Source organism: Leptonychotes weddellii, chromosome 4, assembly GCF_054177405.1.
Source record: "Leptonychotes weddellii isolate Sample4059 chromosome 4, ASM5417740v2, whole genome shotgun sequence".
In the NCBI taxonomy this organism is placed as follows: Eukaryota; Metazoa; Chordata; class Mammalia; order Carnivora; family Phocidae; genus Leptonychotes; species Leptonychotes weddellii.
The window spans coordinates 18,648,145-18,672,630 of NC_138372.1; the positions used below are offsets into that span (position 1 = coordinate 18,648,145).

General features: G+C 48.4%; 2 protein-coding genes across 9 annotated transcripts in view; both read left to right on the forward strand.

Annotated features, from left to right (window-relative positions):
• Positions 1-3,180, forward strand: part of ARID1A (AT-rich interaction domain 1A) — a 69,100-nt gene extending 65,920 nt beyond the window's left edge. For all 3 annotated transcript variants that reach the window (XM_081817801.1, XM_081817803.1, XM_081817802.1), the window contains exon 20: positions 82-3,180. In XM_081817801.1, coding sequence (XP_081673927.1) covers positions 82-1,812 — 1,731 coding nt within the window. In that variant the 3' untranslated portion in view covers positions 1,813-3,180. The remainder of the gene's footprint in view (positions 1-81) is intronic.
• A 5,779-nt stretch (positions 3,181-8,959) lies between these two features.
• PIGV (phosphatidylinositol glycan anchor biosynthesis class V) lies at positions 8,960-18,988 on the forward strand. Of its 6 annotated transcripts, none has more exons than XM_081817804.1 (5): positions 8,960-9,269; positions 10,854-10,948; positions 12,748-12,882; positions 15,738-16,859; positions 18,181-18,988. In XM_081817804.1, the coding sequence occupies exons 3-5, from the start codon at positions 12,805-12,807 to the stop codon at positions 18,460-18,462; spliced, it is 1,482 nt and encodes a 493-aa protein (XP_081673930.1). In that variant the 5' UTR covers positions 8,960-9,269; positions 10,854-10,948; positions 12,748-12,804; the 3' UTR covers positions 18,463-18,988. The 6 variants fall into 6 exon arrangements, with proteins under 6 accessions (XP_081673930.1, XP_030890619.2, XP_081673931.1 ...); XM_031034759.2 differs by lacking the exon at positions 8,960-9,269 and adding an exon at positions 9,773-9,844; XM_081817805.1 differs by lacking the exon at positions 8,960-9,269 and adding an exon at positions 14,259-14,772 and having other exon boundaries at positions 9,851-10,948.
• Positions 18,989-24,486: the final 5,498 nt, after the last annotated feature.

A 24,486-nucleotide genomic window follows, 5' to 3' on the forward strand; every position in this document is an offset into this window, starting at 1 on the left:
GTGGGAGGCCTCTCAGATCAAGGATTCTCTCCTTTAGCCCACTTTTCTTCCTTCATTTATTTCCTGTTTTTCTCTCTTTAGCTCCCAGGTTTGCTAGAGCTCCTTGTGGAATATTTCCGACGTTGCCTGATCGAGATCTTTGGCATTTTAAAGGAGTATGAGGTGGGTGACCCAGGACAGAGAACACTACTGGACCCTGGGAGATTCAGCAAGGCGTCTAGTCCAGCCCCCATGGAGGGGGAGGAAGAGGAAGACCTTCTAGGTCCTAAACTAGAGGAGGAAGAAGAAGAGGAAGTAGTGGAAAATGACGAGGAGATGGCCTTCTCGGGCAAGGACAAGGCAGCCTCAGAGAGTAGTGAGGAGAAACTGATTAGTAAGTTTGACAAGCTTCCAGTAAAGATTGTGCAGAAGAATGACCCGTTTGTGGTGGACTGCTCAGATAAGCTTGGGCGCGTGCAGGAGTTTGACAGTGGCCTGCTGCACTGGCGGATTGGTGGGGGGGACACCACTGAGCATATCCAGACCCACTTTGAGAGCAAGACAGAGCTGCTGCCGACCCGGCCTCATGTGCCCTGCCCACCAGTCACCCGGAAACATGTCACAGCAGCAGAGGGTACTCCAGGGACAACAGAACAGGAGGGCCCCCCACCTGATGGCCCTCCGGAGAAACGGATCACAGCCACAATGGATGACATGTTGTCCACCCGGTCTAGCACGTTGACCGAGGAGGGAGCTAAGAATGCAGAGGCCACCAAGGAGAGCAGCAAGTTTCCATTCGGCATCAGCCCGGCACAGAGCCACCGGAACATCAAGATCCTAGAGGACGAACCCCACAGTAAAGATGAGACTCCACTGTGTACCCTTCTGGACTGGCAGGATTCCCTCGCTAAGCGCTGCGTCTGTGTCTCCAATACCATCCGAAGCCTGTCGTTTGTGCCCGGCAACGACTTTGAGATGTCCAAACACCCGGGGCTGCTGCTGATCCTGGGCAAGCTGATCCTCCTGCACCACAAGCACCCAGAGCGGAAGCAGGCACCACTGACTTACGAGAAGGAGGAGGAGCAGGACCAAGGGGTGAGCTGCAACAAAGTGGAGTGGTGGTGGGACTGCTTGGAGATGCTCCGGGAAAACACCTTGGTCACGCTCGCCAACATCTCGGGGCAGTTGGACCTCTCCCCGTACCCTGAGAGCATTTGCCTGCCTGTCCTGGACGGACTCCTACACTGGGCAGTCTGCCCTTCCGCTGAAGCCCAGGACCCCTTCTCCACCCTGGGCCCCAACGCCGTCCTCTCCCCCCAGAGACTGGTCTTGGAAACCCTCAGCAAACTCAGCATCCAGGACAACAATGTGGACCTGATCCTGGCCACGCCCCCCTTCAGCCGCCTGGAGAAGTTGTACAGCACCATGGTGCGCTTCCTCAGTGACCGAAAGAACCCGGTGTGCCGGGAGATGGCCGTGGTTCTGCTGGCCAACCTGGCGCAGGGCGACAGCCTGGCAGCCCGCGCCATCGCCGTGCAGAAGGGCAGCATCGGCAACCTCCTCGGCTTCCTGGAGGACAGCCTTGCTGCCACCCAGTTCCAGCAGAGCCAGGCCAGCCTGCTCCACATGCAGAACCCGCCCTTCGAGCCAACTAGTGTGGACATGATGCGGCGGGCTGCCCGCGCGCTGCTGGCCCTGGCCAAGGTGGACGAGAACCACTCGGAGTTCACGCTGTACGAGTCGCGGCTGTTGGACATCTCGGTATCACCGTTGATGAACTCATTGGTTTCACAAGTCATTTGTGATGTACTGTTTTTGATTGGCCAGTCATGACAGCCGTGGGACACCTCCCTCCCTGTGTGTGTGTGCGTGTGTGGAGAACTTAGAAACTGACTGTTGCCCTTTATTTATGCAAAACCACCTCAGAATCCAGTTTACCCTGTGCTGTCCAGCTTCTCCCTTGGGTAAAAAGTCTCTCCTGTTTCTCTTTCCTCCTCCTCTCCCGCCCCCCCCCCCCCGCCCACCTCACACCTTTCTGTTCCTTGTCCTCACCTTACCCCCTCAGGACCCCACCCTATTTGAAAAGACAAAGCTCTGCCTACATAGAAGACTTTTTTATTTTAACCAAAGTTACTGTCGTTTACAGTGAGTTTGGGGAAAAAAAAATAAAATAAAATAAAATAAAAATGGCTTTCCCGGCCCTTGCATCAATGGGATGCCACATTTCATAACTGTTTTTAATGGTAAAAAAAAAAAAAGGAAAAAAATACAAAAAAAAAAACCTCTGAAGGACAAAAAAGGTGACTGCTGAACTGTGTGTGGTTTATTGTTGTACATTCACAATCTTGCAGGAGCCGAGAAGTTCGCAGTTGTGGACAGACCCTGTTCACTGGAGAGGCCTGTGCAGTAGAGTGTAGACCCTTTCATGTACTGTACTGTACACCTGATACTGTAAACATACTGTAATAATAATGTCTCACATGGAAACAAGAGAAAACGCTGGGTCAGCAGCAAGCTGTAGTTTTTAAAAATGTTTTTAGTTAAATGTTGAGGAGAAAAAAAAAAAAGGCTTTTCCCCCAAAGTATCATGTGTGAACCTACAACACCCTGACCTCTTTCTCTCCTCCTTGATTGTATGAATAACCCTGAGATCACCTCTTAGAACTGGTTTTAACCTTTAGCTGCAGCGGCTGCGCTGCCACGTGTGTATATATATGACGTTGTACATTGCACATACCCTTGGATCCCCACAGTTTGGTCCCCCTCCCAGCCGCCCCTTTATAGTATGACGAGTTAACAAGTTGGTGACCTGCACAAAGCGAGACACAGCTATTTAATCTCTTGCCAGACGTCGCCCCTCTTGGCACGACGCTGTACAGGTCTCTGTAAAAAGTCCTTGCTGTCTCAGCAGCCAATCAACTTATAGTTTATTTTTTTCTGGGTTTTTGTTTTGTTTTGTTTTCTTTCTAATCGAGGTGTGAAAAAGTTCTAGGTTCAGTTGAAGTTCCTGATGAAGAAACACAATTGAGATTTTTTCAGTGATAAAATCTGCATATTTGTATTTCAAACAATGTAGCTAAAACTTGATGTAAATTCCTCCTTTTTTCCTTTTTTGGCTTAATGAATATCATTTATTCAGTATGAAATCTTTATACTATATGTTCCACGTGTTAAGAATAAATGTACATTAAATCTTGGTAAGACGTTTGTGAGGCTTTTTACTGTTTTCACACGATTTAACAACCTGACCTTTTGGGGGGGGCGGGGGTTGCTGGTCCTGTTCTTGGAAATCTCCCTTGGTGTGCCCTCTTCCCTGAATGGTGGCATCCTGGGCCCTGTCATTTCTGTACCATATTCCGCTCTACCTTCCACAGTGTAAGTAAATTTAAGAAAGCATCTGCGATGATTTCACCTGCAAGAGGAAGTTCTCGGCATAAAAGGCTGTTAGCCTCTTGAAATAAAATGGGTGTAAATAGCCAAAGAAATTTTGATGATAGTCTAGAAAAAAAAATTTTTTTTGAAATAGTTGGCTTAAGGGAGGATATCTGCTTTTCTAAGAAAAGAAATTTTTTAAAGATTTATTTATTTGACAGAGACACAGCAAGAGAGGGAACACAAGCAGGGAGAGGGGGAGAGGGAGAAGCAGGCTTCCCGCTGAGCAGGGTGCCCGATGCGGGGTTCCATGCCAGGACCCCGGAACCATGACCTAAGCCGAAGGCAGACGCTTAACGACTGAGCCACCCAGGCGCCCCTTTTCTAAGAAATTTTTAACAGTAAGACAAGCATTTATCTCAAGGCAGCCTCCAACTTAACTGTGTGGAAGATTCATTTGAACACTCCCGAGCTAGAATGCCCTATCTTCCCCTAGAAACCTGCTTCTCCCATCCTTTCCCCAGGAAACAACAACTCCATTGCTTGGCAAAACAAAACAAAACAAAAAACTACTTTCGTTTCCACATCCAGTCTGTTCGCCCTCTCCAAAAAAGAACCCTCAGCCGGGCCACTACCACTGTAGTTCAAGACACTATCCTATCATTCTTAAATTCTTGAAATATCCTCCTTGTTTCTGCTTTGCCTGGTTGAACCTATTCTTGACATTAGCAACCAGAACACTCCCTTTGAAACCTAAGATCAAAATCCTTCAGTCTTCTCACTCGGAGTAAAGTCCAGATCCTTATAAATGACCTGCGAGACCCTTGGTCGTCTGGCTTGCTGTTAGGTTTCTGGGCCCCCTTTCTCTTCCCCATTGCTCACTCCCCCACAAAGGAATGTTTCCACCTTAGGGATTTCGTATCTACCGTCCCCTCTGTCCAGAATACTCTTCGACCAGATAACTCTGTGACTGAAGTCCTCTTCTTCGGGTCTTCGCTCAAATGCTGTGTCGGTGAACCTTCCCTAGCCACCTTATTTAAAATAGCAGTCTCTGCCCCCCTGCCTTATTTCCCTCTCTGCCTTATTCTTCTTTGTAGCCCTTGTTACGTCCGGCCTGTTGTACGGTTGCCCTTTGAACGGTGTGGAGGCCAGGGCTGCCAACACCCTGCCCGGGCAAAAATACTTTTTTTTTTTTTTTTTCAAATTTTACAAATGTTGCTTTTATTTATTTTTACTTTTTGTTTTTTAAGTAATCTCTACCCCCAACGTGGGGCGTGAAGTCATGACCCTGAGATCAAGAGTCACATCCTCTACTGACTGAGCCAGCCAGGCACCCCCCAGAAATACATGTATAACTTTTGACTCCCCCAAAACCTACACTAATAGCCTACTGTTGACCGGAAGCCTTACTGATACATGAACAGTAGATCAACACCTATTTTGTATGTTATCTGTATTATATGCAGTATGCCTACAGTCAAGTAAGGAAGAGGGAAAAAAATGTTAGGGAAATCATAAGGAAGAGAGAATACATTTATAGTACTGCACTGTATCAGAAAAAAATCTGTTTAAGTGGACCTGTGCAGTTCAAACCCTCTGTTGTTCAAGGGTCAACCGTATATTTTACTCACCTGTCGTCTCCCACTAGAATGTAAGCTCTCTGAGGGCATTATTATTTTGGTCACTGCTACATCCGGGTCCTACGACACAGGGTGACCACTTAAGGAGTTGTTGAATGAAACTGTAGATGTTGGCCAGATGCAGTTACTTTTATGAGGCGAATGTTGCCATATACAGCGTCTCTGTTCATCTCCTTCCTTGGGGAAACAGCGGAGAGACCAGAAGCAGTAGCAGAGAAAATGCCATTGTTGTGGACACTTAGAAGTGAAACTCGAAACATCAGTTTTCTAGTGCGTACCTACTTGTGTACCCGAAGTAGCCCATCAAGTAATCCTGCAAGGATTGTGCCTGCAAGTCAGTATTCTGGCTCCCATTTTACAGCTGAGGAAAGTGGTTTGAGCGCACCCACCCACAGGGTTCTTGGCATAGCCTGTGCAGATTCTTAGTTGTGTGGAACAAAAGGAAGAGAGGGAAAGAGGTAAACCTGAGAAAGTTTAAAATAGTGTCGAGTGGCAGGAAAGAATGTCCAAGTGGGGTCCCACAGCTGCGGCCCTCCTCCCTGGGGCAGAGGACCCCAGGAGTAACTGAAGCTAGCTGCGGAGCTCAGCAGGCAAGATTTGTTTTTGTCGTATTCAGCATAAGGTAAAAATTGTCCCAAGAATTTCAACCAAGTGTTCATCGAGCTAAGTGTGCTTGTTAATATTTGGGTCAGGGACAGGAATGAATGAATAATCAGTATTCCTCTATTGACTGAGGGGGAGGGAGGTAGAGACAATGGCTCACCTTCGTCAACCGAGATGCCTTCCTAGGACTCTTCTGGAAAAAAAACTACACGGGAAACTTTTCATATCTATATTTTGGTGAGCTGTGTTGCTAATGGCTATGTTTTGTACCGGGCCTCTTGAACTCCATTTTCTAGTGTAGAAAGTGCATTTCTGGGCTATGTGTGGAGCATTACCTAGGAGTTTGGTTTCCTGGGTTCCTTTCATCTGCTCCCCTGCAATGCAGGGGGAGCCTAGCCTGGTCTCCAGTTTCGGACTGGAGTTACCACAGGCTGAGAGAACTGCTAGCCACTGAGCTGTGAGTAATTTGCTTTTGAGAAGTAAATAGAACCTCGCCAGTAGAGAACCCAGGGGTGTGGCCAGCAGTTCTTTTCCCAGGCTCCTCCTCCCCGCCCCCCCCCCCCACAAATGACCTTAACCTTCTTTCATAGCTGGAGAGCTGCCAAGTCTGGCCTAAACAATACTCTCAACCTCATTGGCTCTTTTGCCTTGCAGGCACTGCCACCCCCAAGTGGCTAAGGCCCTTCCCACTAGGCCGCAGTCGGGTCAAGGTTTTCTAAGTACTGAAAGGCAAACACCGAAGGAAGGGTGAAAAATACTTAGTGTCTGCGGCCTCTAAAGGATCAGTGTTTGGCTCCTGCAATTGAGAGGCAGGGTGGGGTGTCCCGCGGTGGATGGACACCTTCAAATGATACAACAGAGGCCAAATGGAACGTCCAAAACCTGACTGGTGCCACCCCCGATTTCAGGACGGATGTGAATGTCACCCAACATCCTTGGAAACTGCCAGTGAGTGCCCACAGAGAAAAGATGGAGCGTAAAGTTCTGCCTGTCATCACAGGCATTAGCCCCTGCCTGCTAAGTTGGCAGTAACAGAATCAGAAGCCAGTGTGGTCACTTTTGTCCCATAACGGCGTGGCCTCAAAGCCAAGATGAGGGTCGGCTATTCCATCATTCCCATAGGGCTGGGGCCATGGAAAGTCTAGTGTCTGAAACTGAATTACTGAGAATGGACACACTGGTCTGTTCCTCTGCCCGGTCTGCAGCCAAAGCCACCTTTGGATACGGTACCTGGAGCCAGGCAAGGTGCTACAGAAAGAAACGAGTTGTCAGGTTGCTCCAGCATGGTGAATGCTCCATGAGAACTACCGAACTTCCTTCTTCACACCTCCAGTGGGAACATCGCTCTTCCCCCTTTTTGTTCAGGGAATTACAACAGCCCGCCTTCAGTGAGCACTTTGGGCCAAGCGCTCTAGAATCCATGAGGTAGATATTACTGTCATCTCCATGAGGACAAGGACTGCGTCCGTCTTGTTCAGTGCTACATCCTCATCCCCTGTCACAGGGTAGGCACTCCTATTTTGTGGAGTAAGATGGGAATTTAGTAGAGGAAAGAGTAGATAGGAGCTGTTAAGACGCGGTGTGCACTATGCAGGGTTCTTGGCATAGCCTGTGCAGATTCTTAGTTGTGTGGAACAAAAGGAAGAGAGGGAAAGAGGTAAACCTGAGAAAGTTTAAAATAGTGTCGAGTGGCAGGAAAGAAGAACCAGCCTGGAGATCTGAATTCAAGTCTCGCCTTAGCCACCAGCTATGTAACTTCAGGCTAGCCACTTCCCTTTTCTGAGCCTCGTTCCCACATCCATAAAATAGAGGTATCAGGGCCAACAAACTGATTTATCAACCAAATCTTTACTGAGTACACACAATGTGCAAAGCACTGTTCTAAGTAGTGGTAATACTTTGGTGAACGTGGCCCCTGCTCTCACAAGCTTATATTCCATAAGAGGGGAACAGACAATGAAAGCAGTAAAATTCATAGACAGGACAATCAGGTAGTGATAGGTGCTATGAAGATAACAGAACAGGGTGATGGGATAGTACAGGGTGCTGGATGTGGCTGGGTAGTGGGAAAAAGCCTCTCTGAGGAGGCCACCTTTCAGCTGAGACCTGAAGGTAGTGGGCTGGCCAAAGGGTGGTCCGGCAGTGAGGCATTTCAAGCAGGGGAAGCAGCAAGAGCAGAGCCAGGCAAGTTCAAGAAACAGAAATGCTGTAACTCTCTTACCTTCTAGGATTCTAGAAACAGTGATGCATTGCTTGTATTGTTTAGGTCAGAAATTTGTATTATGAAATCATTTGTTGGTGGTATGGGATATTTGCTTCTTAATAGAAGTGACCGGGTGGTATAGAGTCGTTCTGGAGCCCTTGGATATGTCTGTCTGCCTGGCTCTCCCACCGTGCTGGTTGCTCAGCTGGCTCCCTGTGTAGATGCAGGCTCCATTTTAGCTGCAGACTCTAAAAGCAGACTGGAGAGAGCTGCCTCCTCAATTACTTGCCCGCAGTCTTGGAGGCCCTTCTAGAACCCCCTCCCATCCCACCTAGTCTTCCTCCATTCTGACAAGCCAGGGCTTTGAGAGCACAAGGTTCAGCTTTCTTGTTTTCCTGTCAGAGCAGGAGCCAGAAAATGAAACAGGAAACAGAGCGGAAGAGGAGGGGGGTGGGTAGCAGAGAAGGAAAGGAAGGAGAAATTGCTGGAAAGTAGAGCTGAAGATCTGGACAAAGTTCTACCTCTAATGGGTGACAGTTGAGCTGTTAGGAAACATTCTGACTTGTCACAAGAGACCCCTGCCCTTTTTACATACAGATTTTTGAGGGAATTTGGTGTGGATGGAGGAAACCTTAAGAATGCATGTCTTTTTCCCTTGTGAATTCACAAAGCAAGTACAGTTCATTGCTCGGTTTTGTCTTTGCAAACAGAGTGCTGCTGGGAGCCTCATGGACTTCTAGAGATTCAAGCCACAACTTCAGGCCCCAGTCACGAGTGTGCACCACAGCTTTGCCAATTCACTGACAGGCTTCTGGAGCTGAGAGTAAGTGTGTGTCACTGAAAAAACTGGGGAAGAGTCTTCTCCATTTTTGTTCCCTTCTCCAACTCAGGACTAACATGTGATTTCTACTTTATCCACCTTACACACAACAGTATCTTAGCGCAGCTTAGGTGTCAGAGCCTGAAATGAGTTAGAATTTAAAAGTGCAGTGCCTGGCCCCCACAGAACTGATGTAGGCTAGTTTTCTTTGCCTGGAGAGATAGCACCATCCCTTTGTTCCCACCCACACTAGTAGCTGTGGCAGAAGATAAACCCCTCCCTGTCCAGGTCTGTGGCCAGAGGCTAACCCAGACCCCAGCTCCGTTTAGAGGGCCGATAACTGAAACCACAGGCGGCTTTGGAATCCTGAGAAACAAGAAATCCACCAACGGAGAAGGATTTATTATCTATTTCCTTGAAGGAGGGTGCAAAGTTGTTCTAACAGTTTCCGTTACAGGGGTACCCACTGGCCGCTCCTCCCTAACAGCCGGTTTTGTTGAGTTAGCTGCTGCTGCTTCTTCTTTTTTGGCCCCACTTCCCACGAGAGCAACTGCTTGAATGAGGAAGAAGAGTCCTGGGGGGCCTTCTCGGCACCGTCCTCATCAGCCACCTGAGGTGGAGCTGAGGATCGAAGTCGGACACGAGGTTCCCGGTATCTGGAGGAGGGGAAAGGCAGGGGGATCCCCCACTTTCCTCACACCCAGGACTCTGGGTGCCACTGCTGGCCACAGAAACCCCAAGGCTCCTCTTTCTCTTCAGAGACCATCTATTGTGGGCCAGGCCCTGTGCTGAGCGGTTGATGCCTCAGAGCAGGGAAAGTGCGGCTCTGGCTTCTGCGAAGAGGCCGCGGGGCGACTCCCAACTCCGAGAGCCTCCTCCGCATACACACATCGGGAACTCAGTGGACGTTTGCGGGATGCAACCCGGGCGAGAGCGCCAACTCTGCCACAGCAGCACGGATGGGCTAACTGAAGGCAGGGAGGGGACCTGAGGCGCGCGAAGCGCCAAAGGGAACTCTTCAGGTGTCACCAAGGCGGGAAGGTGCCAAGGCGGAGGGCACGGAGTCTTGGGGCTACGCCGTCCCCGCCCCGCGCGCCCGGAGTCAACATGGCCGCCGCGGAGGGGGGCGGGGCACCTCCGAGTCCGGGCAGGAGGGGGGCGGGACCGCCTCGGCGGAGCCGGTGCGCAGGCGCGGGCAGCTCGGGGTCCCCGGATGGAGGAGCTGAGGTTCGGGCCCCGCCTGGGAGGTCGAGACGGGCCGGCGCTGTGGACCCGGCGCCAGCTCCGGAGCCTTGGAGTTTTCGGGGGGAGGGAGGTCGTCAAACGGAGGCCGAGGGAAATGAGGCGAAGGCCGCCGAGAACCGGGGAGCCCCGCCCCTCCGCCATAGCGGCCTCCCGGTGCCGCCACTTCCTTTACAGCCTCCGGCCCTCCCCTGCCTTCCGGCCATAGGCCGGGTCGGGCCGGGTCCCGCCGGCCGCCTCGGGAGTAACCCCTGCGCCGTGGCCCCTTTGGGGAGAGGAGGTGCCCACGGCCCGTTTGGGACTGTGTCCGAAAGGAAAGGGTTAGAATGGGCTTCGGACTCGGCTGGGGTGGCAGAAGGCGGTCCCTGGCTCGCGACAGCCAGCAGCGCCTCTGGCCCCGAGGACCCTGGGTCACGGAGACTTCCCCACTCTACAGAGGACGCTGTCTTACTCCAAGGGTCCAGGGCTCCAATTCAGGCTTCCCCAGAGTCTCAGCTAGGGCCCTCCCTTTCCTAAGCATACCCAGTAAGAGCATGCGCTGTCTTTGGACAAGTATTGGGCTAGGAGTTGGGAGTCCTGGGTTGTTACCCTGGCTCTGAAAGAGCACATCCCCTTTGGCCCTGTTGAGGGCCGGTGGGAAGACCATGAGGTTCCAGAAGGGTAAAAGATGACATTCTCTTTAAATATAGCCTAGGGTGTGTCACTTGACCCCAATGAGCCTCAGTTTCCACATCCATAAAATGGCGATGGTAATTATACTGGCCTCACAGGGTCTAATGAGATCTCGGATGTAAAAACCATGGAGATTTTTATTACTCACCACTCTGGGCATATTTATCTCACGGGAAAATAGAGTAAAACTAGTTGCTCTAAGTGTCCTGCCATTTCAAGAGTCTGTGATTTCGCAAAGGCGTTATTGGGAAGTGAGGTCTTCAACTAGCCGAGAGGGACAACTCACTGGCTTTATTTTGTTTTTACTTGGTTTACCTGTAAGCTAAGTGTAGGTTACAAGTCTCCTGTGGTCGCTGGGGCTAGAGCTTGACTCTGGAGAGAGGAAAGGAAGAATGGAAGCCCGGTGAAGAGGCAGAGGTGGGTTAAGTGCTTTTCTGTCCCCAACATTTCTTCTGCATGTGGGTGGGAAGTGAAGGGAAAAAGTGAATTCACCCTAGGCTAGAGAATCAGGGGCCGTGTGAGGTTGGCCATACTTGTTTCTGCAATTCCTCTCGATTCCGCGAGTCAGATGCTGGAAATGTTGGGTGGATTCACAAACTACCGCGGCTCTCTGGGGTTTTCAAAAGCTTGCCTTTGAACTGAATTTTGATGAGCAAACCTGTGTGGCGTTGACGGCCCCTCCCTTCCTCCGGGCCTCCTGGTGATGGAGTGAGCAGCAGGCGCCCCCTTGTGCTGAGGAAGGTGTACTGTTGCTATTGGCCAATCTTGCTCCCTTGCTGGAGAAATTGTATTTTCCTGTGGCTTCTGTGACTTAGGTCTTGATCTTAACATGAGATAGGGTGGGAGGAATACTTATAGCAGTGATTTTATATCCCGAGCCAGTGAACTGGTGATGCCATATCTTTTTCTTGCCACTTCTGCTCAGTGAGAACACGGGCTTGAAATGCCTGTCTGTAATGCCAGGCCCTGCAGGGTTGGGAGCAAGATAGACAAAGCCCCTGCCCTCAAAAGCAACTTAAATAAACAACAGCCGTAAAGACGACGAAGCAGAGTGCGATGAGAGCATATCAAATAGTCTAGTGAGTATCAGAGAAGAATTTCAGAAACAAATGATACCTAAAGGTTTGGTAGATATTAGATAAGAAAGGAAAGTCTTCCAGCCCTCCCTCTTAATTTCTCAGTTGAAATGTTTTTTCCTTTAGGGATAGTTCACCCCAAATCAGTGAACTGCCTCTGGTGCTCTTACCCCCACTTCTGATTTCCCAGACTGGTATTTGAATGTTCTTTAGGAGCCATTGCTACTTCTTTTAGCCCAAGAGTTGTGTTAAAAAAAAAAAAAAAAAAAAAGCCTTAAAGTTCATTCCTTGCCTCAGAATGGCTTTGCAGTTGTTTATACATTGCTGCCATTCCAACAAAGAGATGGGGAAATAACAGTTTTCTCCATCCCTAGTAGTCAACTCTGTCTTCCCCCTCAGTTTGTTTTAGCAATGTGAGCTGGCTGAAGTCCTGCTGAGTGGTGGTTTTCTTTTCCTTCTCCACTTAATTTAACAGACCAGCTGAACACACATCAGAGAGCTAGGCTAGAGTGTGTAGTCATTATGGTCTTCCAGTTGAGTTCTCTGCCCCACTTTTGGGACTCTGGTTTGGGATCTAGTTTATTATTCTGGGCAAGAGGAAAAGGGCACACACCAAATAATAGCAACCACAACATGGATTTAGTGGTAATTCTTCACACTTCCGTCCACTTCACCATCATGACAATTTTGTGAGAGAAAATAGTCTTAAAAAAAAAAAACAACAACAGTCTGATCCCATTTTGTACCTAAAGAACTGAGCCTCAGAAGGACCGAATGAGAACTTGTGAGTGACAGAGTCAAGACTTGAACCCAGGTCTTTAGTTCCTGCACAGGGGTACCCAACAGGCTTTTGAAGATTTTCTGTGAGCCTAGCTTCCAACTTCATGCCTATCCGTGTAGAATAGTGCTTCAATACAGTGCTTCAAAGTGACACCAAGTGGTCCCATCTGCCTTCAAGATGCTTTTCTCTCATCTGGGCAGTTAGGCAGTTAAGTTTGCCATGTAATGCTGAAGGGGGAGTCTCCTGTGAAGAATGCTTTCAAGAATTTACTTTTGTGAAAAAATAATAATAATAATAATAATAACAATATTTACTTTTGGCCCATGTGTGATGTTTCCTCCTTGGGTTTTGGAGTTTAGAAGCCTGAGGGAGCTCAGTCCAGGCAGCAACACCCCTGAATTCCCGGTGGTGAGAGGATGTGGCCCCTGGACCCGTCCAGGAAAGAGGTGCTGAGGTTTGCAGTCAGCTGCCGTGTCCTGACTCTGGTGCTGCAGGTCAGTCTCTGATCTTTTGTCCTGAACATGCTGTTGCCACATGACTGGGCTAGGCACTAAGAATCGTCCCCATATTCTTTCTGCCTCCCGGGTGTACCCTTCCATGTGGTTGGAACACCTACACCTGATAACCAAAAGGTGGGCAGCACTCTTAGAAATGGTCTATGGTTTTTTTTTTAGTAAACTCCATGCCCAGCGTGGAGCTCGAACTTCACGACCCCAAGATCAAGAGTCGCGTGCTCTATCAACTGAGCCAGCCAGGCGCCCAGAAATGGTCTATTAATCCCTTGTTTTACACACGAAGCAGCAGAGGCCCAGAAAGGTTCAATGGCTTCCCTAAAGTCACACAGCAAGTTAGAGAAGGGCCAGAATCAGACCCCAGCCTTCCTAACTCTTGAGCTAGTGGTCTTTCCAATGGACCGTGAGGTTCTGTAACCAGAGATGCCTTTAGGGCACGACAGCCCAAGGCATTGCCCTGGGTCGCCTTACCAGGCGACGGAGCACGGAGTCAGTCAGTTGAGTGTATTTGGTTAGTCAGCAATGTCCCCAGCTCTTCCCCCAGGTGTCTCCCCTTGCTGCCTCACCCACCACAACCCTCAGAATGCATTTGCACTTTTGCAGCTTCCTTTCCCCTCCAAGCCTCCTCTTGATACATATTTTAATCAAATTTCCCATATATATAAATTCTGTCTGATGCCTAGCACAGTGCCCAGTGCTTAGTATGTTCTCAGTATGTGTTGGTGTTGAATGTGTGTCAACAGTCTAGTGGTGTTATATTAGCATAATTACGTGTGCTCTTTTTTCCACAAATGCCATTTTCTCAGGGTTCTCTTTTTCCTTTCTGGAAACCTCCTTTCTCCCTTCCTGCACGATGAGGCATAGCAGCCTCTGCTGGGCCCCAGGTTTAGTTAAAAGTAGCTTCAGCTTGGAGACTAGGGCTGTTATCTGTGACTGTCATTCCTGTCCCATTCGTTTTCACTGTTTAAAGTGGCCTGATAAAGAAACTGACCAAAAAGAGAAAGAGCCTTAAGAATGGGCTTATACCCCGGTTGTGGGGCTGGGGAAACTGACCCAATGATGGCTTAGAACAGTATCAGATGAGTGATTGGCAGGCCCCTGGGAGCAGGATTGTGAACTGGCATCTGGGATAGGGAAGCAAGACTAATTCAGATAGTGATTTGGAAATGAGTATGTCTCCTCTCCTCACACCCAGGGTTGTGTTAAGTGCCTGCTCTGTTCCAAGAACTGTGCTAGGTGGTGAGAAGGAAAAGTCACGGTCTCTTTTCCTTTGAGTAGCTGACAATCTAACGATGCAAAAAGACATTTAATGATAATGCTATTTCATTATCCCTCTCTCTCCCCCACCCTTCTTCCAGCTTTAAAGCTCATGCCATCAGGTGATCTCCCCAGTTACCCTTCACTGTTGCTGTCATCTCTGTTAGTGACAGCTCATTCCTCTTCATTCCTTAAAGGTTTTAGCCCCTGATTCACTGTTGCGCTTTCCAGCACTCCTGTTGATCTCTTGGTGGTTTCAGTATTAATAAAGCTGATACAACTAACCACCATCTCCTATCTTTCCAGCTCACTCCCTCTAGTACCCCAGTTCTAACGGCTCTTCCACCCACTCAGGACCTATAATCCACCAATCCTCCCACCGTTTCGCTGTGCCTCACCCACCTTCTGGCTTCCGCACCCCTTCTTACCCAGCTAGATTCCATGATCCACCAGGCTCACACACACAACTTGCTTGCTCCCTGCTCCCCGGCTTGGTCACAGGACGGAAGCCCAGCCACGGTTCAGTTTCGTTCTCTCTCTACTTCTGCATCGTGCCCAGAGAGAAACACACAGCTGTATTGACTGGTCTCTTTCTCTTCAAGATCTTTGGCCCAAGTGAGTCTTTAGTGCTACCTGGTGATCTTACTGCCCTGGCCCATTCACCCTGCCATTCTCTGAAATTGTTCTGCACATCAGAATCACCTGGGGGAGCTTAAAAAAAAAAAAAACAAAACTCAATGCCCAGGCTGTATCCCATACCAGTGAAATCATTAATCCTGGGGGAGGGACCCAGACATCTAGACATCAGTATTTTTGAAACTCCCTGGGTGATTCCAGTGCACAGCCTATTTTGAGAACTAGGGGTCATAGATGACTTATTTTACATGTTTATCTTTTTATTCAAGCCCCTAACACCTTTTCCCCAACTTGTTTCCCTGAGCGAAAACTCAGAAAAATAGGTCCAATCAGAAGTGCCCTTGTGCATGCTCCCCCCACATCCATATCCCATGCCTACGTCTGCACCTCTGTGCCTTCACTACTGAGGCATTGAAGTAACCTATACATTTCTAAATCCAGCGGTCACTTTTCAGTCCCCATCTTCCTTGACCTAGTAGCAGAATTGACCACTCCCTTGCTTCACCTGGTTCTAAGACACCCTGCTCTCCTGGTTTTCCTCATACCTCAATGACTGTTCCCTCTTTATCTTCATTCTGGATCCTCACTCTCCTTCAAGCCTCTAAATGTTGACACATCCAGGGCCAAATCCTCAGATCTCTTTTCTCTAGCCCTGCTTCATCCCTCCCCAGGTGATCTCATTCAGTCTCATGCCTTTAAATACCTTCTGTGCACTTATGACATCTGAATTTATGTCTCCAGCCCTGATCACTCTCCCGACCCTCAGGCTCCTATGTCTCACTGCCTTGTTGACCTCTGCCCTGGAATATGTAACTCAAACTTAACTAGTCTAGAACTGAACTCCTAATTGTCCTCCAACAAGTCTGTTCTTCCTCATTTTATTAAATGGTAATTCTTTCCTTCCAGTTGCTCAACCAAAATCCTAGTTCTCCTTCATCCCACAGGCTCTCTTCAATGCCATCATCCCTGATCATCGTGCAGAAGCCTTCTCTCCTCCTCGCCTCGCCCCCTCAGGCTCTGTGGACCAACTTGTGGAAGGTCTCCTGGGTGGCCTGTCTCACTGGGATGCCGAACACTTCCTGTTCATTGCCGAGCATGGCTATCTGTATGAACACAACTTTGCCTTCTTCCCTGGCTTCCCCCTGGCTCTCTTGGTGGGAGCTGAACTGCTGAGGCCCCTGCAGGCATTACTGAACCTACGGAGTCGCCTGTTAATCTCAGTAGCGTTGCTCAATTCCTTGTTCTCCATGCTGGCCGCTGTCGCACTTCACGACCTGGGCTGTCTGGTTTTGCGCTGTCCCCGCCAGGCCTTTTATGGAGCCCTACTCTTCTGCCTCAGCCCCGCCAATGTCTTTCTGGCAGCTGGTTACTCAGAAGCTTTGTTTGCCCTCCTGACATTCAGCGCCATGGGGCAGCTGGAAAGGGGCCGAAGCTGGACTAGTGGACTCCTCTTTGCCCTTGCCACTGGCGTACGCTCCAATGGGCTGGTCAACATTGGCTTTCTCGTGTATTCTCAGTGCCAAGGCTTTCTGTCCTCTCTCATGGTGCTGAATCTTCTGAGACCACTCTTGAAGCTGATGGGCTCTGTGTTCCTGTCTGTGTTCATGCTTGGCCTTCCCTTTGCCCTCTTTCAGTATTATGCCTATACCCAGTTCTGTCTGTCAGGCTCAGCGCGCCCCATCCCTGAGCCCTTGCTGAAGTTAGCTGTGGACAAGGGCTACCGGATTGTGGAGGGAAATGAGCCACCTTGGTGCTCCTGGGAACTTCCCCTAATATATAGCTATATCCAGGATATCTACTGGAATGTTGGCTTTTTGAGATACTATGAGCTCAAGCAGGTGCCCAATTTCTTACTGGCTGCGCCAGTGGCTATACTGGTTGCCTGGGCAACATGGACATATGTGACCACCCACCCTTGGCTCTGCCTTACACTTGGGATGCACAGGAGCAAGAAGAGCAAGACCCTAGAGAAAGCTGACCCTGGATTCCTTGGCCCTCGGGTGTTTGTGTACCTGGTCCACGCTGCAGTGCTGTTGCTGTTTGGCAGTCTATGCATGCATGTTCAGGTGAGGTGGGTTCCTGACTGCGGTAAGGGTGTGAATACAGGCAAAACCCCTTGGCCAGGGTCGAGGAACACTGCTAGCTTCTCCCGTTTGAGTGACCTGTACCTAATTTATTCATTCACCAACTATTTGGGGGCTTTCTTTGTCCAGACCCTGGGTCAGACCACTGAGGAATGGAACATGAGTGAGGCAAGATTGCTGCCCTGGTGGGTCTCTTGGTAGAAATGGGGAGACAGACACTTAAGAGATAAACTTCTAGTACAGTGGGATGGAAGAGGAATTGCTGTTTTGAGATAAAGTATTGTGGAAAACCGGAGGAAAAAGTAGCTAATGGACTGAAGGATTTGAGGAGGGTGTCCTATTAAGGCTGGGTCCTAAAGAGTAAGAAGGAATTGCATTTAAGAAGCAGAGGAAGAGTATTCTGGGCAAATGAAGGGTGCGTGCAGAGACACGAGAGTCGTGGAAGGACCTGAAGTGACTGAGATGAAGGAGTTAAAGCACAGAGGAGAGCGCGGGTCCTTCCCGACTGTACGGATACCCTGAGGGTCTACTTGGATGGTGACTTGAGGCACTCTCAGCTCTGGCAGGTGCCCAGTCTTTAGAGGAGATCCCTTGTGTAATGTTTGGGGTGGGAAGCCTTTGATACTTTCCTTTTTTTCATTCCTGGCTACGACCCTAGTTCCCACATAACCCCGAGGAAGTTGTTTCCTCCACGCCGGCCACTCCTTTACAGCTTCTGCCTCTGGGAGGCGCATACTGGCTGTTTGTAAAGTTCTCTGGGCTGTGTGAATAAGAGGCCCAGGGGAAACAGAAAGTAGCATTCTGTGTTTGTAGGTGGATTAACTAGTAGAGCGAGTGCCAGCACAGCTTCGAAAGGGAGGGAGGCCATGTGGAGGCTTGGCTCTGAATTCCCCTAGGAGGGAAAATGTTGAACCACAGGATCCCCTGCCTTGTTTCCCTCTGTTTTGCTATCCCCAGGGGATGAGGGAACCCCTTCAGGTTCCCAAAGCCCCGTGTCACAGCCTAACGGTTAGAGTCCAGGCCCTGGGCTCAAATTGGACCCCGTAGTTGTTAGTATTGATTGGCCCATTACTGTGGTAATTAGTCTGTAGCTCTGCTTATTTTAACATTGAGGTCACCTGGCTGGTGTCACAGCTCTTTATAAGGCAGATCCTAAGTTCTGCTGAATCTCTTATCCAGAACAACACATTTCTAGTCGTGGGGCGGTAGTTGACCCAGCAGCAGGGAAGCCCCGGGCTGGTCCACTGTGAAGCAGTGATATTCCAATAAATGTGTGGGTTTTTCCCCCTCTTATGATTTCCAGGTTCTCACCAGGTTTCTGGGTTCCTCCACTCCTATTGTGTACTGGTTTCCAGCTTACTTGCTTCAGAATCAAGAGCCACTGCTGAGATCCCTAGAGACTGTGCCTTGGAAGCCCCTTGCAGGGGACTCCCTACCAGGACAAAAGATCCCCAGAAATTCTATCATGGGACTTGTATATAACTGGAAAACCTATTCTCTAGTCACACGATGCATTCTGGGCTACTTCCTGTCTTACTGGCTCCTGGGACTGCTCCTACATTGCAACTTCCTACCTTGGACATGACCTGGAGTCTCAGGGGTCTGGAAGTACAGATAGACACTGGGACTGTCTGTGCTGCCCTGACCCTTGCTCTGTCCTTTAGGAACCTCCAGTCTCTCTGAAGGTTGGTCAGGAATGGGAGAAGCGTGAGCCACTGGAAAGCCCCATCTGGTCCTGGCTATGGCAAATTTTAGAGTAGTACCTATTTTCTCTGTAAGTGAAGAAATCTTCCTCTCCAAGTCTAAAGTACAGTTGCATTTGTCTCGTCAACCAAGCATAGCAGAGATAGTTGTAAACTTAAATGTAAAGTATTTAAATGTCAATGTCAATGTAAGTATTTCAGTGTCAGTTTCATCAAAGGCTCTAGCTGACAGGCTGGTAATAGTCCACACATGATGGTGGAGGCCTGAACAGTGTACTGGCAGTAAGTAAAGGAGGACCATCTTTTTAAAATGGGACATTGTTTCTGTTTATTTTCATGATTTGTTCATTTATTTATATGAAAAATCTTACAAAGATACACACAAATTAAACAACTTTTGGTTATGCATGCAATGAATTATTTATTTATTTATTTATTTATTAGTAGGTTTCACGGTGGGCAGGACTTGAACTCACGACCCTGAGATCAAGACCTGAACTGAGATCAAGAGTCAGACACTTAACTGGCGGAGCTACCCAGGTGCCCCTGAATTACATTTTTTAAAATAATACAAAATACTTAGGGAAAAAGTCATGGTAAAAAGAACATTGCACAGGGCGCCTGGGTGGCTCAGTTGGTTAAGCAACTGCCTTCGGCTCAGGTCATGATCCTGGAGTCCCGGGATCGAGTTCCGCATCGGGCTCCCTGCTTGGCGGGGAGTCTGCTTCTCCCTCTCCCACTCCCCGTTTGTGTTCCCTCTCTCGCTGTGTCTTTCTCTGTCAAATAAATAAATAAAATCTTAAAAAAAAAAAAGCATTGCACAAAGAACCAGGAGACCCAGATTCTAGTCCTCTCAGTAAAACCCCACTTACCAGCTGTGTGACCTTGGGAGCGTTTTCACAGTGATCTCTTCTGAAACTGGGGGAAATGATATTCCTGGGAGGGGCGAGGGGGGCGGGCCATATAATCTAGTAGGTCCCTTTCTGCTCGAAGATCTTAAGAGCTGCCATAAGCAATGGCATCATCCCAATCTAAACACTTATGTAGAGGCTCACACATGATTTTAGGAGAAGGTATCCAGTTTTCCTGCTTTCAGTACTCAGAAGAAAATCTCCCTCTTCAGGTGCAACTCTGAGGAGTAACTTAAGTGACCTTTCCTTTGAATGAGGGAAAGCAGTGACACGTGGCAAATCAGGCTCCTGTCCTGTGTAAGTAAATCTGTGCCAGGCAAGTAAACGGTCAAAGGGGTGACTGGTTTTCCTGCTGTGCCCAGGTGCCTGTGCTTGCTTGATTGGTAGACATGGGTCAGAGGAGCCAACAAGGCAGCATGAATTGATAAATTGTGGCTAAGTCCAAGGTTGAATGAAATGGTATCTTCCTGGCTCCCATTTGGTTATGAGCCCATCACTGTACTTGTAGTAAGATCATTGACTCCTGCTCAGCTATTTGTGCTCATTCTTTGACGGAGGTAAGAGGCTCTGCAGCCTCACCACTCATTCCCTATTTGAGCCAAAAATTCCAACAAGCAGAAACTTCAAAATAGAGGGGTAGTCGTAGCTTCTGGAGAGCACTGAGAATTGGAATTTTGACACACTCCCTCTGACCATGACAGAAAGCTGAACTTGCCAGCTGAAGGGAAGCTCCTGGCTGAGCCCCAGCACCCTCTGTTGGAGCTTCTAGTCAGCCTGGCCAATAAGCTTTTCCCATCCATCACCCTAGCTTTAGCACAGCTGAGAGCATTTGGTCCAGAGTCAAATGCTTCTGAAAATGTACACACAGATCGGGGCAGCCCTCTGCCTTCTGCCAAGACACCCGAGTGCCCTTCTTGGCAAAAGAGGATAACCCCTGCCCTAGTGTCCCTCCAGTTGGCAGAAACTGTTCCCTCCCTCCTCACCAACAGCTGCAAATCCAGGGACTTCTACCCTGTGTGCAGGAAGACTGGAGGTCCTGTTTCAGCCCTGCATCACAGAGGTAGGAGCACTAGATCCTTCGCTCTCATGGATTGTCCTCTTTACCTCTTTTTGGGGGATGATCAGGACGGATCGCTCCCAGAAACAGTTTCAAGGACCAGAAACCTTATAAATGGAAATCCCACCTTCTCAACTAATGCCAAGGAACCAAACTCTGGTATTCTGCAAAGGCCATTATGGTTACAGCTAATCATAGAGGAGATAACTGATGACCCCAGCTAGGTGGATGCACCTGGTGTGTGACCTGGAGACAGACATAGTTTTCTCTCTGAACTTGGAGGGATCTAGTTGCAACTCTCCAAGGATCTAAGGAATGGGCTGATTTTATGGCCAGCAGCTGTCCTTTTACCATCCTATTAACAGTCTTTAATAGTCTGGGAGAGGGACATGAAGGGCCCAAGGCAGGAAGCTTCCTGTTTACCCTGAGGCCTAACAATGCTGCAGCTGGGTTGGGCGTCTACAATTTCAGAGAAAAGTCATTTCCTTCTGAGACCCAGCTAAAACAGAAACCAGACGCTTCATACACCTAAGAAGTAGATGCTTTTTTGTTCTTTAATGAAGGTGGGAGGAGAGGGAGTGTTTGACATGTCTTTACCAGTCCTCTTGAGGAAAAAATCACTTCTTTTCCTGAACAGACCTTCTCACCTTCATCTAAAAATGTAGTGTGTGCAGGCTCAGAGGATTTGAAATCGATCAATTCTTTCAACAATTGTTTATGAATGCCTATTTTAGGGACTAAAGATGACTCGCTACATGTTCTGTACTCAAATAATTGTCTAATAGAGTTGGTAGCAGATACACAGAAACTTTAATGAAGATAGAAACTGGTAGGGGCGGCTGGGTGGCTCAGTCAGTTAAGCGTCTGCCTTCGGCTCAGGTCATGATCTCAGGGTCCTGGGATCGAGCCCCGCATCCAGCTCCCCACTCAGCGGGAAGTCTGTCCCTCTCCCTCTGCTCCGCCCCCAACTCGTGCTCTCTCTCAAATAAATAAAACCTTAAAAAAAAAAATAGAAACTGGTAAATTCTGGGGACTGAAGGGCCATAAATACTTCTTGCTCTGTACCTCTCTCCTTGAACTTTTTTAAAAAGCTTTTATTTATTTATTTGACAGAGAGAGACACAGCGAGAGAGGGAACACAAGCAGGGGGAGTGGGAGAGGGAGAAGCAGGCTTCCTGCCAAGCAGGGAGCCCGACGTGGGGCTCGATCCCAGAACCCTGGGATCATGACCTGAGCCGAAGGCAGACGCTTAACGACTGAGCCACCCAGGCGCCCATCTCCCTGAACTTTTTATGATGAGGAGGGATTAAAGTTTTGCTTGTATGCTTACCAAAAAAAAAGCGAGGTACAGAGTAAGTTCTCTGTAAATTCACGGAAGGTGGAGATCCCTTCCAGCTTGGAATACCCAAACAGACATGGTGGGGAAATAGCCTTTGAACTGGACTCTGAAGGATGGGGAGGATTTGAAAGTTAAGGGCAGAGAATGAGTATAGGAAGCAGGCAGCAGAACAGGACAGGGAGAGCTCAGTTTGAGTAGAACTGAGGTATTGTCATTGAGAGCTGCTGTGTACTCATGTATGAACGTGAGCCAGTACGGGATCTCTGAGCCACAGTTCACTCGTCTGTGAAATGTGGGTAACGCTGGCTACCTTGTAGATATGAATAACATCTATCTCAGGATTGTCGTGGAAATTAAATGAAAAGTATTTAGAACAGCATGACACAGGAGTAGCTGCACAAGTTTGCAATGCCATCAGTACATTCCTATGCCAGAAAATGTGCACGTGGAGACAAGGAGAGAGGTCAGGGAGCCGTCCACACAACACATGGTCATTAGGGCAGCCGTGATTAGATGGGACTGTCGAAAGGAAAAGTGTAGAGAGAGAAGGAGGGCCCGTAAGACCTTGGGCAAGTGATTGAACTTCTCTACACCTGTTTTCTCACCCTGAAAATGGGGGTGATTGCACCTACCACACAGAGTAGTTAGGAGGATTACATGAGATACTAGATAAAGCACTTAGCACAGCACCTGGCCCATAGTAAGAACTTTGTGAATGGTGGTTAGTCCTCCTCCTCCTCCTCCTCCTCCTCATCATCATTAAAGCACTAGAAAAAAATAGTATCTGGGGCGCCTGGGTGGCTCAGTCGTTAAGCGTCTGCCTTCGGCTCAGGTCATGATCCCAGGGTCCTGGGATCAAGCCCCGCATCGGGCTCCCTGCTCAGCGGGAAGCCTGCTTCTCTCTCTCCCTCTCCCACTCCCCCTGCTTGTGTTCCCTCTCTTGCTGTGTCTCCCTCTGTCAAAAAAATAAATAAAATCTTAAAAAAAAAAGAAAGAAAGAAATGGCTACCAAGGTCAAAGGCTATTAAGGAAAGGATGAGAAGAGCTATTGAATTTATAGGGATTAGGGCTATTATTCAAAATAGACTAACTGCTGTAATCAACAACTTCGAAAACTCAGTGGCTTCATCATACAAGTTCTTTCTTGTTTACATCGTGGTCTAGTGCAGGTTTGAGGAGGGAGGCCTGTTCTACCCAGTCATTTGGGACCCAGGCTCCTTCCATTTTGTGACTCTCCCCTCCTCTAGATGCTCAAAGTCCTCTGCTTTCGGAGAGGTTTTGAGAGGCCAGGCCTGGGAGAGATGCACATCACTTCCATTTCATGCCACTGGCCAGACCTCAGTCACACACCGCATCTAACTGCAAGGGAGGCTGGGAAGTAGGGTTGCCAGGTGAGATACAGGATGCTCAGTGAAATTTAAATTTGGGGTAAACAAATATTTTTTCAGTATAATTATGTCCCAAATGTTGCACAGGACATACTACACTAAGAAATCCTTTGTTGTTTATCTGAAATTCAAATTTCACTGGGCATCCTGTATTTTTATTTGCTAAATCTGGCAACCCTACTGGGACATGAAGCCTGAATATAGGTTTAGGAAGAAGAAAACACAGATATTTGTGTGTCCCAGTCTGCCTCAGTCTGTCTTCCTGAGCCAAATACCTGTTTTTTTGCTCTTCTCACAGAACACATCCCCTCCCAAGGGAGATAACCCCAAATCCCATCCAGTGACTATATTCAGCTCCAAGTCTCTCAGTCAGCTTCTGATAACATTCCTTATGAACTAAAAAAACAAAATATACAATGGTAGAGCAAGAATAATCTCAATACAAACATCTATCTAAGAAAGGGAAGAATTGAAGACGAATAGCAGTCTCTGGTCCAAAGCAGTTCTGAATCCCCACTGGTCAAACTGACAAAGCCCTCTTCCCTGGGGCTGGAGAACATTCCTTGATTAGACAACCTGATTAGTTATAGGAGGGACTCCTTTGTCCAATGTTCTCCATGCCTCCTAGCTGTGCCCTCTGGCCCCTTGACTGTCCTTCATGGCCACATCTGAGATGGGCTTTGGGGAGTATGACCTCCTTGGAGAATGTGCAGCTTTCACAGTTCACTTCCTGCTGGTGCAAGCATGGGGGCCTAAATCTCAGCCAGCCAGAGGCACCCATGCACATGTGTGTGTGTGTCGGGTGGGGGGGGTTGTTAAAATAAATATTTTATAATATAACATAAAATTTACCATTTTGATCACTTTTAAGTGTAAAGTTCAGTGGCAATAATATATTCACATTGTCATGCAACAGTCACCATCATCCATCTCTGGAACTTCTTCATCTTCCCAAACTAAAACTTGATACCCATTCAGCAGTAACTCCCCATTCCCCCTACCCTCCCAGACTCTGGCAGTCATCATTCTGCTTTCTGTCTCTGTGAATCTGACTACTCTATCACAATCTTTGTCCTTTTGTGATGAGCTTATCTCACTTCACATAATGTCTTCAAGGTTCATCCATATTGTAGCATGTGTCAGATTGTCCATTCCTTTTATGGCTGAATAACATTCCATTGTAGGAATACACCACATTTTGTTTATCCATT